The sequence below is a fragment of the Rhamphochromis sp. 'chilingali' genome, assembly GCF_963969265.1.
Source record: "Rhamphochromis sp. 'chilingali' genome assembly, chromosome: 20".
Taxonomy (NCBI): domain Eukaryota; kingdom Metazoa; phylum Chordata; class Actinopteri; order Cichliformes; family Cichlidae; genus Rhamphochromis; species Rhamphochromis sp. 'chilingali'.
In genome coordinates this window covers 13,481,048-13,495,597 of record NC_137947.1, presented here as the reverse complement: position 1 = coordinate 13,495,597, position 14,550 = coordinate 13,481,048, and the positions used below count along the sequence as shown (strand labels likewise).

The 14,550-nt window shown below is 42.2% G+C and overlaps 1 protein-coding gene across 4 annotated transcripts in view; it reads left to right on the top strand.

Annotated features, from left to right (window-relative positions):
- Window positions 1-14,550, top strand: part of LOC308387844 (uncharacterized protein) — a 113,214-nt gene that overhangs the window by 43,233 nt on the left and 55,431 nt on the right. For all 4 annotated transcript variants that reach the window (XM_080868151.1, XM_080868150.1, XM_080868149.1 and 1 more), the window contains 3 exons: window positions 3,377-3,406; window positions 3,494-3,520; window positions 4,001-4,054. In XM_080868151.1, coding sequence (XP_080724277.1) covers window positions 3,377-3,406; window positions 3,494-3,520; window positions 4,001-4,054 — 111 coding nt within the window. The remainder of the gene's footprint in view (window positions 1-3,376; window positions 3,407-3,493; window positions 3,521-4,000; window positions 4,055-14,550) is intronic.

Below are 14,550 nucleotides of genomic sequence, written 5' to 3'. Positions count from 1 at the left end.
GGAGCTCCAAGCCTCGGGCTGGGTGTGGAGTTTGACAGGTAGTCACTGGCTGTATCCTACACGGGTGAGACAAGCACTTACTGGAATGGTATCTGTCCCTGCAGACTTTGTGCATTTACAGACACCCGTGAGAAATGACACCGGGATTTACGTCTTGTATATTTCTCTTGTTTGGCAATATCTAGCAGAAAGAAAACATAAAATCAGACACAAGTTCCACTTCACAACCAAACAGAAGCCGTAGCAGACCACATATACATTAAGTGTATTTACTTGTCTAGTCACCTACAGTACGAACAAGTAGCCCCATAATTTGTTGGACAATAACACAGTTTTTGTAGTTTTGCCTCTGCACACCACCACAGTAGATTTTAAATCAGACAGTCACGATGTGATTAGAAACCTTGAACATCACCAAATGCCATATTTCTTCCACTGAGAAGCTCCAGTAGGCCTTTACTGCCTTCAGTTTTGTCTTCAGTATCCGAAAAGCATGATCTATATGGAGCTCAGACTTGGCCAGTGAAGAATATCCAGTGTCTTTGCCTTGAGAAACTCTTCGGTTGCTTTTGCAGTGTGGATCATTACACATTTGCACTGTGAAGTTCTGCTTGATCAGGATTTTTTTTCAATGTTTGGCTGAATCTGAGCAGAGAGTATATCCCCGTACACTTCACAGTTTATCCCGCTACATCTATCAGCAGTCACATCATCTTTAAACACTAGTGATCCGGTTCCACTGGCAGTCATACAGCACATGCCCATGCCATAACAGTGTCTCCATCAATCTTGACAGAGTGTTTCTCTCCTTCTTCATAGCTTTTTTCTTTCCATTATTCTGGATCCATAAATCCAAATATTTGTTTATTTTTGGTAGAACTGTGCACACTTTTGTAGATTTTTTCTAGCAAAGTCTAATCTGATATTCCCATTCTTGATAGCAACATTGCTATCAAGAACAACAGGGGACAAAACAAGTGGTTTTGTCCCCTGTTGTAGACTTGAGAGGGTTAGTGGGATTTGGCAGATTGGATGTGGTGGTGCAAGACAGGGAAAAGAATCACTTAGAAATCAGTCCCATAATAATTTTTCTTGTCCAAGCTCACCTGTGCTGGTACTCCGATATTCACTCAATACAGATTCACTCAGTATTCAGTGAGTTAAACTAATCAGCTTGAGTAACACAAAGACCTGCTTCAATTTGTTTTGCAAGCAATTTCACAAAAACATAATTCTGCAGCATGTCACATTGGGATTGAATATCTGATTTAAGAACTGAAGTGAATGCAGACGTTACATGCAAGATTTAAATTTCCAGTTCATAAAATTCAACTTGCTGAGCAGTGCTTACCTTTGAGAATAATCTCTCATCTTCGTCTCATCTTTCAGTCTCCGAGTGCCACGCATGAACTTTCTCTCCCTAAGACATACAGGAGCTGTACATTTTTCCTAGCAGACACGTTTTGTGACAAACTGTGCAGATGCAGTGTGTTTGCTTTGTGATATTTGTTGAGCTCTTGCCTACCACTTACAGAAAAATGTTAATGAGTTTATGCTGGCTCCTCTTGTGTAACACTAGATAGATGATGAGTACTGCAATTGAAACTTGATTTACATCTGCACCATGAATCATCTCTGGGATGAAAAGGAGAATATAAAGAATGTATTGAAGGTGTAAGCAGGCCGTGGGATGTCATTATTTTCTTATTACTGAGCATATTACTGAGTATCTCCACACCTTCGCCGAAAGCAAGGCAAGGCTGCTGCACACAAAAAAATTAACTGATTTTAAGGGTAATATGCATTAACCTGCCGATCAAATTTAATTGCTCATTAACCGAAGGTATTGGATTGCCATTCCAAATTGCTCCGGCCCTCTCTGACCCCCTGTCCTACCGCCTTGAGGTTGTTTTTAACTTGGCTAGATGCTGTGAAGTTTTTTTCCTTAACCAAGTAAACATTCTGCAATTGTGCGCTTTAGTTTTCTTCTGTAGTCTTTCAGGTCTTTTCTTGTTGGTGAGCTGGTCAGTGCATTCAGTCTTCTTAACAATGCACCAGACTGTTGATTTGGCCGCCCTTAAAGTTTTTGCTGGATTGCTTATAGGTTTATTTTGGGGGTTTTTTCCTGCTAATGGTGAACGTTCTGCTTTGTCATGGGAGCAAAAATAGCTTTAATTCCTAAACAGTTTAAAAAAAACCCCAAAAACCCTTGAATTAAGGCTGAAAGTCTGTCCCTCAATCACATACTGCTTATTTGATTTCAAATGCACTGCAGAGGTGTGCAGAGGCATGTCTACAACAAGAAAAAAATAATGCGTCTTTGTCCAAAAACTTACAGATCTAACTGCATTGTGACTGTGTGGGCACAGTGTGTAGGCTCAATTCGTTATTGCAAGGGAGTTGATTGCTGATACAGAGTAAAAGTATACTGCGGGTGGTTAGCTAATTATGTGCATATCATGAGGGGATCAGCCTGCCAGTCTGTTACAAAAACTGTCCCACTGCTTCTGGCCTGCCCCTTTTATGTCACCAAAGTGCTTACAATGCCCACAGAACACTGCCACCATTCATTAGCTATTCTCTAATGCTAATTTCCCATTTGTAAGGACAAGCAATGCAACAGTCTTTCTCCGACAGGCAAACAGGATTTTAGCAAACTTTCTAACATCATGCCAGTAAATTGGTCCACGAGCGTGAGCAGAAAACGTTGGGAGGAATTTTTTAGTGCAGACGTGCTGCCAGTGGATTTGCATTGTACTGCTTGTTAGCCATTGTCAAGATTCTGTGCTAACAATCCCAAGCAAAGACCACTGTACCATTGTACATGAATAATTGATTTATTAGCAAAACAACTGCAGGGGACTGAGTCATGTTTTGTTGAGAGTGTCACAGGTCAGAGCTGGCTTTCTTTTTATGGACACAGCTGCAAAAGTCTGAGAGTTGTCAGCCTCCTCGTTAGCTTTTTTTTCCCTTTTGTTACTTTGGATGAGGCGTCTGACTGACTTGAAAGACGTGCGTCATGAATGTCCATCTGTGCAGCTGTCTCTGTGAAGAAAATCAGCAGTCTTTGACTTGTGGATGCCAATTGAAAGACGACACCAATTATTTGGGTTGTATTTGAAAGCGGAGATGTGGTGCATGGCGTTGTTTTGGTTCTGAGACGACTCCATTTGGCCTTTCTTGACAGTGAACAGCAGGGTGTCAGGAGAGTTGTAGCAGTCATGCCCTCATTTCTCTTCAGGTTATTCTGGTCAAGGATAATTATGTCATGAACAATTGTGTGGCATGTATTTTTATCCCCTAATGTGTGAATCATGTTGCATTTTCAAACTGACTGAAGTGCTTTTTTTTTAAATACAATTTATTTTAATCACAGGCTGAGAAAGAATGTCTGAAAGGAGATCAGGTACATTGACTTTACTTAATTGTATTTTCTCTGAGGCATCCTGTACATTTTTTTGTAAGCATAAATGTCACAATTTGCTGTTTTCAGGGTCTCCAAGGTGAAAAAGGAGAGAAGGTAACAAATATTGTTCTTGAATTTGCTGCTGCAGAAGGTGCACATACCATGTTTTCAGTAAAGTACAGCTATTTGGTTTAGCAGCCAATTACCGAAGCACCATATGCATGCCCTTGCACAAGACATTGCTCAGCAGATACCTTGATTAACTTGCTAATAGTTTCTTATCAAGATACTTTGTAGAGTAATGGAATGAATATCTGATCAAGTGAGGCTGCAAATTACCCGTTCAAGAGACACTACTCATGTAAAAGCCATTCAGAAGTGAGAATGAACGCTACAGCACTATCTAGTGTCTTCTATCCTTCATGAAGTTCTAACTAAGCTAATGCTGTATTTCCTATCACTGTAAATAAACCCACTAACCCTCTATAAACCCACTAGCAATCCACTGGTCTGTTGAGAACAGACCAGTTCTAGTACCGTTCTGCTTTGCCAATTGTAGTAGCCTTTTCACCATGATAGATGTCTTTTCCCTAGGGATCGGCTGGAGTGCCTGGTCATCCAGGGGAACCGGGGAAAGAGGGCAAAAGGGTGAGTAAACAGAGACAGATCGCCAGTTGTGTGGCCTGGCTTGTGGTTGTACTCACGGATAGGGTTGCCAACTCCCTGAAAAATAAATAAGGGACACCTCGTGGCCAGGGCCGGGCGACCCAGTTGTCTTCACCCTTCCCAGTGTGGTGAATTTTCTAGCTCTTTTTTTGTGTGTGAAATTATTTTTTTAACCATTTGACTTGAAGTTGATTTAAGTAGATGCATATTCTATTCTTTGTGATATGAACACATGTGAAACAAATGATCATTTAGCCATTTATTTTTAGCTCAAAATGACAACATTAACACAGTAAAACAGGTCTCTTTCTTAAACAGAAGCCTGTCATGCTTAACTTTTGAGAATATAAGTAAATCTTTCTTTAAAAGCACTCTGTCCTGCTTAACTTAAAATAATAGAAAACAATAGAAAGAAAAATATTCTTGTAACAGTGCACATTTAGTGCATTTAGTATAATTGGCTTCAGCTGAGGTATTATTTCAGCTTTTCTAATGCTAATCAGCTGCTCCTGTTTGTAAACCCACTTGTTCCCATGATTACGCATCATAACTCATCATCATTATTCATCTATGTATTACTTTTATGTATTAGTCATCTATTTGTAATCATCTATCCTTGCAGTTGTTTATTACACAAAATAAATTATATTATCACACTTCTGGCCACATAGCGCTGATATTCACTGCACATGCCCATATTAACGTTTTCCAGCCAGGTGTTTTCCTTTTCCCATTCTTCCCTTTCTCTGAGGGGAACAAACATTGCTGCTCTAATGCTGGGCTCACACTGTGCGATTTTTGGCCCATTTTGAGCCGATTTTTGAGTGATCGGACCGATTTTGGCCTTCATCGTGCGTCGTGTAGTATACGTGGGGTAACGAGAAGTGATTAACACCTCACGACCAGCTCCCGATCATCAATCGCTCGTGAGGGTGTCACCACAGCCGCTCACACTGCTCACGCGCAAACGTAAACGTTGGTGAAAAAGACGGCGCAGCACGGCTGTGCAGCGTGTGATCTGGACACAAGCGATGGAGGCACAACTTGTAGAACTTTGGAAAGCTCATCCGAGCCTTTTCGATGTGGCATCACAAAATTATCACGACCACAACAACCGTGAAAATAGTTGGATCTACATCGCTGCTCAATCACAGCTGCCTGATCAGTGTTTTTCATTAGCAATTTAGCAAAGTTGATGGTAGTGGTGTGTCTGTGTGAGTGAAAGACAGAGAGAGCGAGCGACAGATTTTCTGTTATAACCTTCATTTTATGGAGGCACAGTGTGAGCACTCAGGTCGCATCAGAGCATCGGGCCGTATAGTGTGAGACCCTGCATCGTGACCTATGAACGTCTAACCCCTGCGAGTCAATCGTGCAGTTTGAGCAGGAGCTGAATAACGTGACTGAAAAAATCGCACAGTGTCTGCCCAGCTTTAGGTGTACTGTCATCCGAGACTTGCACCGCAGTGTCGGCGTTTGTTTCCCTGTTGGCCATGCTTCTTGTTGTGGTCATCTGTTGTCTTCCGGTATTTTCTCCGCAAGCGACCTTTCCTCGACCAATGAGATGAGCGGTAATCTGAATTGTCATACTCGAATTGTCATAAGTGTGCTGTCAGCTCATTGGTCACAAAGCAGGAGAGGGGCTGGGAATTATGTTTTCAAACAAAGCGTTAATTCCATAAACATTTATAGACTACTTTTGATTCTCACTGTATTACGGGACAAAGTGCGTCCCTTATTAGCTCAATACGGGACGTGTACTTTTGTTTCGAAATACGGGACGATTCCGTATTTTAAGGGACGGTTGGCAACCCTACTCACGGAGAGGACCTGGCCTGGGGAGAGGCCAGGCAGCAGCTGAACGGCTGTTGTTGTTTTAGAGGAGGCAAAGATGATCTGTGGCAAGGGGATTGCAATGGGCCTGCAAAAGGAGACGGGTTGGTGTGTGCTAGCTGTATGACAATTAATGAATGGGCTCACTGGTCAAGGGGTCACACACACACACATACACACTCATAATATCACTGACAGAACACATGGTTCAGTCCCATTGGGTGACAGTATTTGGTTTCTTAAAAAAGCCAGCTTGATTTGAGACAGACACAGCATCCATTACTGAATCAACTGAAATGTTATATATTTATTTGTCAGCTCTTATTCTGTGGTTAGAAATATAAGTGTCAGGATTTTGCTGGCAAAAATGTGCACTTAATACAATTTTTATTCAAATACCTTTTTTTTTTCAAAGCCTTTTTAACACAAAATTTCAGTCTCCGTGGGAGCATATGGTGATTTCCAGTTGATTATACTTTAATTGTTTTGGAGCATTGTTAATTCATGCATGAAGTTCTGATATTAATAATAGATAAACATAAAACACTGTGGTTAGAAGCTTGAACAAGAGCAAGAATGTTATTTTTCCTTGCCGTCACAGCTGAAAGGCAGCTCTCGCGCACAGGTGGAGAGAATGTCCTTCTGCGTGTGCCGTTATTGACTCGCCTGTGATAAAAAAAATAGCTGCTTCATGCCACTCGGTGTTGGTGTTTGTTTTACAGAGAATGGTCATAAAACAGCAGGAAAACATTTGGCTCACTGCAGCAAAACATAAAATATATAGGAGGTTCAGCTGTAGAGCACTCATAAGTAGGTCAGGGAAATGTTCTTTTCAGATTAAGGCGAACCCAAGATGATGCACAATACTCGTGACATCTGGAGACGAGCATCTCAAAAATTCCACCCTTCTGTGTGTTAATGCATTCCGACTCAAAACTTCTTCCAATACCATTATAAATTTATGACCTATCATCGACCATGTTATTTCTCAATGGCTCGTTTCCCATAATGCATAAAGTATCCGACTCTATTGTGAGGGAGAGAAGTCACGGTCAACGAAAGCGATCTCAGTGAGTGCAGATGTTTTTTTTTTTTTTTTGTTGCTGCCGTTTTTTATGCTTTTGCTTCCTCGGCCTCATTAGTCATTGTGTTATTTTATACCTAGACTGACTTAAGTAGTGGCTCAGCGTCAAAGGGACCGAGCATCAGAGACATCAATTATGGTGTGTGCTTTTCTTCTGGAATACAGTTTCATTCAATCATAATTGGGTTAGAAGAAAAAGGGGTGTCTCTCTCCGTGTTTGATGTTGTGGCTTCTTCGCTTCCTATATCCCTATCTTCTATATCCCCATAATATTTTTTTGCACTTGCTATTTCTTTGAAGATTTTACAGGTAAAACTGCCATAGGGCTTTAAACAGGCGATCACAGACTCTCTGGTGTTGTTGTTGCTGAAGATACCGTCCTGAACTACTGTCTTTGATGGCTGGCTGACCTCATGAGAACTGTTAACACGCTAAGGTTTCTGCCTATTCTTAGCTTGAGGAGTCACACGGAATCCAAGTTGTTGACCAACTTGTGCTTCTGCAGTTTGACGTTCCTATTTTAGGAAGCTGGGCATGGATCATCATCAGGGGCCAGCTAGTGGCCTACTGATACAGCCGGAGACTCTCGTCTAATTAGCAACTCTCATCCACGCAGGCAACTTTTGGTTTTGTGAGAGCCGTAGCTGCTGTACGACTTATGCAGAATATCGTGATGTAGACTGACCGCCCCGCAACCTTCATAGAATAGCCAGGAGTGGAAAGCTTTCACAAAGCCTTAGATTCAAGCCAGACCATCTCTCAAACTGTCTGCTTCAATTTGTTGTTGAAAAAAAATACAACCACTCTAAGCCATCTAGCTTTACTTGAAGGAGATGTGGAGGGCATTGTGGTGGTGGAGAAGAGGAAGGATGCCGTTTGCGTTGCTCCTTCTCCAAAGCTTAAAGCAACATTTGCAAGAACTGATATCAGTCACCCAGACCCCTGTGATCCTAACTCTTTATTTCACCTTATTAACATGATAGAGAGCTATTTAAGTTTGTCAGGATGGAGGTATGAGCCAGTCCAACCATGTCTAGGAGTTTATGGGAATGTAGTGCCCCTACATTAGACATCACCATTAATGGTAATGTGAATGACTTGGTTCTATCTATTATGAATGGAATTGACACAGAATAGCAGGCAAAGAGTAGGACTTTGGGATTCAGTGGTACATTACAACCGATCAAAACGAAGATAGGGAGCACCTGTAAAAGGGATATGTCCCCCCGCTGACTATTGCCTGCTAAAATATTCATCACACTCTGTAATGATGTGCTAAGCGCTGGGTTGTCACTATAGGCTGGCTCTGCTCTACAGAAGTTGAGGAGGTGAAAGACATGCATGCAGAAAGGAACCAGAGGGGGAACATCTTTGTGTGCAGGTCGGAGATAAGTCTGCTTCACGTGACTGTATAATAAAGTTTTAAATGCATAAAACAGTGATGATTTTAAATTAGGAAGAATTGTAAAAGTAACAAACGGCATCATTTCATCTGCTCAAAATAGATCTGAAAACCCACATTTGGTCAGTGCACATTTATCCTTAACATCAACACATATAGAAGCACCAGAGTGAGCACCGCTCATTCATGTTGTGCCAAGACTTCCCAGCATGCCCTGCTTCTGTAGTTGGCTCAGGGTTGTGAGTTGGTTCAGAGCTGACATGGGTCTCTGGGTAACTCAGTAGGTTCCTGTGGATTAATAAGTAATCACCTTAAGAAATCCCCCTGTGCAAGGTGGGTCTTGGAGGTTTAATCCATGCCTAACACTACATTAAGCCTTATTAGCAGTATAAATGTACCTGTATATAGAAATACATTTAAATCCTGCATGAAGTCACTGACAAATGTCATGTTGATTCTTGGGAAAAATACAGCACAGTCATATGTTCTGATTAAATGTTTGGGAACTACTGGTAAACACTGTAAAACATTGAATTTCCCTTATTGACAGACAACACATTATTTCCTTTTATGCATTTCGCAGAACGTAAATACTGCAAATACAGAGTATTTGAAATCCTCCTGTAATAAGCTGAGCGCTTGTACTGTGTCAAGGTTTCCTAGTCTCCGGCTTTAGAAAATGCACACATCTGACAGATGTGCTGCACAGTGTTTGTTCTTATTAGACATAGCTATACCAGTGCAGAGATGATGAAACTCCAGCAAGCCCTAGAGGAAGGAGAGCATTGCAACTGCTGTGTCTACAGATGTGTTCTCTTCAAATGAATTATGCACTCAAGATCCTCTTACTCATTTATTCATTTGTTTGTATATTCAAATCTAGTTAGCTGGTTATTTATGCGCTGCTCTTATTTCGGCAGTGAACTACCTGACGCAGTTACTAAGTATATGGATAACTAGCTGGCGGGCTAGCAGCTCAGTAAGAAACATGTAGGCGTCTTTTATTGTGTACGAGGTAAGACGATATGTGTAGTGTGCTGCTAAGCTCAGCTGACTGCCTTTCAGTTATTGATTATTTTTGTTTCTATTTTTGCAAAAATAGTGTTTGTCATGTGCCCGTGTACCTCAGCTGGAAATGTGGATGGACGACACTGTGCCACAGAAGATACCTGCCACATATGTCAGGGAGATAAGAGAGGACAAAATGTTCAAATGAAGAAAACACCTAGATGTCTTTGCTGGGCAGGCAACGCAAGATGATCGGGTGGAGGGAAAAGCCATTAAAAGTGCGACGGGAGGAATCTTTTCTCACTAAATACTATGATGTGGCGCATCAGTGCCGCTGATAAAAGAATCCAGTCAGATTATTGATGCCTGCTGAAGAAACAGTATAGAGTTGAGCTGTAAGATGACAGGGCTTTGATTTTACTAACAGGTTTTTCATCCTCTGTTGAGTCAGTTCCCTTTTTATGACTTTGTGCATTTAGAACCACCCTGGGTGTTAATTACAGTGTGCACCAGATCATTAATTATTTATTTCCAAGTTGTTGTGTGTTTACAGCAGTTGTCCCCTTAATAATTATCCTCATGAATGTAAAGATGGTTTCTAAGTTAATATTCTTGTTGTTTGCTGAGTAATGTTCTTTATAAAACTGGATTTAATACTTCCGAATCCTGTGACGGCAGACTTGCAACAGGATGGAGCGTTGGGTTTCTGAACCTGAGAGTAGTTAGACCTCTGACCCTTGTATCGGAAGTCAAGTGAAACTAGATAACAGCTTAAGTGTGAAGATGATGCTCACTACTTGGATTAGTGGGTTGGAAGACAAGTTCTCAGTTAAGAGAATCCTTAAGCTAATGGCGATCTGTAAAACGATACAAGTCTTTACCTCAAAACGTCAGCTGCTGTTGCATCACATCCGTCAGCTGTCATCACTTCATATCATCTGATATCACAGTCTCAGATCAGCGCACGTCAGTAATTGTATTGCAAAAACACTTTAAGTCCTTCACTTGTGTCAAAAATCTTGAGAAAGTAACATCAGTGGCAGCTGCCTGAGCTCTTTACTGTAGCGCGGATATAATCTGTCAAAACAGCAGAAAAGATCATCTGTCTTGTCTCTGCTTGGAAATATGGACTGATCCAGTTTTCTGCAGACAAGGGACGTAATTGCTGTCTTTTGGAAATGATAGTCATGCTTACATTTTCCATTCATGCCCTGTGCTGAATGACTGAGACAGCTGTCTGTAAGTCCCGACCAAAGGCACGAGCATATCTATTTCCATATTTTCCTCTTCACCCTTGTGTTGACACATGTCTCAAAGAGTGTCAGTCCATTAGATGTACATTACAGGCCAAATGTTTTCTCCCAGACGAGGGAAAAGCCATGCAATCTTACACTTACGTCATTTTATCTGCTACCAAACTGGCGGTCATTTTCTTTTGACACAAGATCGGGGATCACTGTCTTGCTAGTCCTCTCTTTTTAAAAGGCTTCATGTGGGTGAGCTGAGGTCAAAACATTAGTGCCAGATTAAATACAATAGCATTCATGTATCCTCCTTGCACAGTTGATAGCTTTTGTCATTTAACCTAATTTGAATGAGTATGCTGTTCTCTGAGAACCAAATGCATGCTCTAACTGTAATTTAGATGCTTCTCCTCTATGGGACAGAGCAAATGTTGTTTTGAAATAATTGAGCCACTCCAGCATACATATATAATATTCATATTGTATCTAATGGACTTGGCTAAGGTTCATTTCAATCAGTCGGTGTATCTGCAGAGACACAAACAGGCAGTGACAGTGATAGGGAAGGAGTAATGGCTCAGTTTGTGGGGACTGAAACATTTGGCAGCGGTTTGCTGCTTCATGGGTGGAGGCAGACATGAACAGCCACTGTAACAGACTGTTGACCTCTACCAGAGCACCTGCAGCGTGAGATTATTAAGTAACGAGTCCCTGGTGAGAATACCAGCCTTCCTGCCAGGAGTTCTCCACGGGAGGCTGCCACTGATTGGGGTGAAACAGTAAACGCATGAAATTACAGCAACTATTTGATTGGAGCCATGTTTCTTTGTTGTCCAGTTCACTATACCGAATAACGATACGCTAAATTAATTTCTCAGAGAAGGCAAGGTTAGAGTTGCTTAGTGGACTCAAATTTTAATTCGAGAGGACAATTTGTGCATTGCTTTGTTTGCCGTGCTTTGCCTTGATGGGGATTTGATCTGGTATGTTTCTGATCTGTGTACATTTAGATTTTTACTGGGAAAACTTTAACCATACTCAAAGAAATGAAAAATCAGAAGCAAGAATGTGTCGTCTTGATACACTTACTGGCTTTTTTGTTTTGTTATGACATTTTGGGGGCACATTTTTGATGTAAAGAAACTCCTGTGCCTACTGATTTGTGTTTATATCTGTTCAACTTACTGGAACTCGGTTTCTGTTTAACCATAAACCAACTTCATGTGGTATATTAAACTAACAGGGGTGCAGTTGGTGACCACAGCGATGGCGTGTGACTTCACAGCTGTGCTTAAACGCGGTAACGTGATGTCCATATGTAGTTACAGTTTTGGCCTGACCCGGTGGAGCCCGGTGGCAGAGAAACATAGAGAGAAGAATTTACAGGTCAGCAGGGCTCACAGCTGAGATTTTATGGCCAGATTTACACCCTGTGTGATTTTACAAGGAGGGGGGCGGGGGTGGTGAGGGGGTGAGGATTCGTTAACCCTTTGTCGAGCAAAGTGAAACGGGTTATTCTCCTTTTTCTCTTGCTGAAACTCATACTGAGGAAATTCGGCGAGCCGCGCTTTTGACACCTGTACTGCACCAGGGGGTAACACGTTTGCCCAGCGCACAAGGCAATTAATCTTGTCAATGTCAAGTGCATTGGGAGGGAGGATGAAACAAAGATTTGACCTGATTGGCTCTGAAAAGGTCTCACATTTGGGGCCTGTTGGGAAAGAGGAGGGTTACAGGGGGAAGCGTTTGGCACATGCGAGGACAGATGCACGGTGCTTTGATTTATCTGTCTGACTCTCGTCGTTCCCAAAGAGCCCCAATTTGGCTACATCCATGGGTGTCCAGAATAAACACACATTAATTGGCCAATTAATTACAGGGACGAATACAGGGGGCAGGTCTTTGAGAGGGCCACTTTGATTGCACCTTGTTCGCTGGCTTTTCTAATGACTCTCTGCCCGTTTTTGTGGGCACCCGTAAGTCGATGTGTGTAGGAATAGGTGTGAAAAGCTGATCTTGAACGAGGGGTAATGTAGGTCAACGCATCCTCTGAGCATTAGAAAGACTTGCTATAGTTGGCTGGAGCATGGCCTTCATTCACACATCTACAGCTTTACAACTTTTTAGGAGACAGAGTTGTACCGCTCAGCAGGGACGCTGCGGGCAATATATGTATCCCTGATGCTTTAGTGTTCAAATTCTTCATGGCCTGCGAGCCCCCCAAGGCCTGTGTCTAATGCTTTCCAAGCATCTTTAAATGTTGTTTCAGTGTCTGCCAGGTCATAGCACCGCCACTGGAGTGTCATGTATAAAACAGGGTCGGCTGAACTGAATTCACTTTACTTGTTGAGGTATGTACAGTAAGTAGACACGAGGTGATTTTACCCCCTCGTGACAGCGTGATCTCATGGCTAAGTTATCCAAACAACTGGGATTTCTTGGCTCCGAACAGTCTGGCAATATGCAAAGATACCTCCCGACACGCTAGGTCAGCTGCAGTAGTGTGAGAAATTCTAAGAATGTAAATACTTTTAAAAGGATATTTCTTGCTATCTAGGAGCCATGTTGGCCAAGGAGAGGGAGGAGATCAGTGGGAGCTGGAGCACAGAGGGACAAAGGCTGGTCAGTGGGGAGGGGGGCGTTGCCCTGAACACTGCAGAACACAGAGGCGTGGTAGTGGGAGGCTGCATCGCTTATAGCACGCTGTTGCAGCCTATCATCTATATTCTGATTTCCCACACTCTCCTCCTGCCTCCAACCAATTTACGTACATACATTCATCTGCGTCCACTTTAATGGCATGCCAGGGAGCGGCATATTGACAGTGGCCTGATATTATACAGATGGTAATGTGAGGGACCTTTGTGTAATCTGTTATGCGTGGCAAGTGATATGAAGTATAAGACTCGCCGAAGGCTACAGTACCCGGGGAGAGCGCTCTGTGGATCTTTGCACAGTGTATTCTCTCTGACCTCCAATATTTGGTTTGTAAAATGAACCGGGGTTTATTCAAAGTAGATTTCCAGCCTCTGCTATTCACTTGTTGGATAATGCATTAATGAAACACTCAGTATCTGTAAACATAGGATGGGAGCAATCTGCTCTGGATGAATAATACGGCCAAAAGTCCAGATGAGACTGTGAAATTGTGAAAGAGCCAAGACTAATAACAGCATCCATTAGGAGATGAGAACATTCAAGAGGCATTGCTGTCCCAGCGAGGAGCCAACGCAATAGGCAACCAGCTTGCGCGGAAACGCTGCACAGACATTCGGCGGATCGGCGGGGAATTGAGCTCATAGTTAAATATAGATTTATCATCACTTCTTCACCGCATAAAAATGCAAATTCAGATAGTATCATCAAGCTTCTTTCCTCTCCTTAGAAGTTGTTAAAGTCAATGAGCTCTTAAAACTCATCTGTGAAGATATGGTAGAAATGTGGCAGTTGTAAAGAGATGTTTCTGATTGTTCTTTGGGACTTTCAGGGCTTAGTTTTCATAGACATCCACTGTCTGCATTTCCTCTGTTTGCCTTCGGCTCCAGTGTTTGCACACTGTGTGGTGGTGAAGAGCTGGGTGTTTGCTGAAATAGCTCTATAATAGTTATTTTACCCAATGATATGCTGCGTTCTGTGACTGTGTACTCATGTAGTGCCACCTGTGTCCCCTTCCATTGTGTGACAGCTGAAAGGAGGCATAATGCGGTATGAGAATTATTGTCACTCTCTGGCTCTCATGCAGCTTCTTGCTCTCGTCCATTTCCTTCTTCTCTCATCTTTGTAAGCCCTCCACTGAAAAATCTCTTTTACGGTATTCAGTGTCTAATTGCCAGACTGCCTAATTAGGGATGTTACCCAACACACATCATACATTCATGCATTGAGGACATCCATCCTCTCTTAGAGA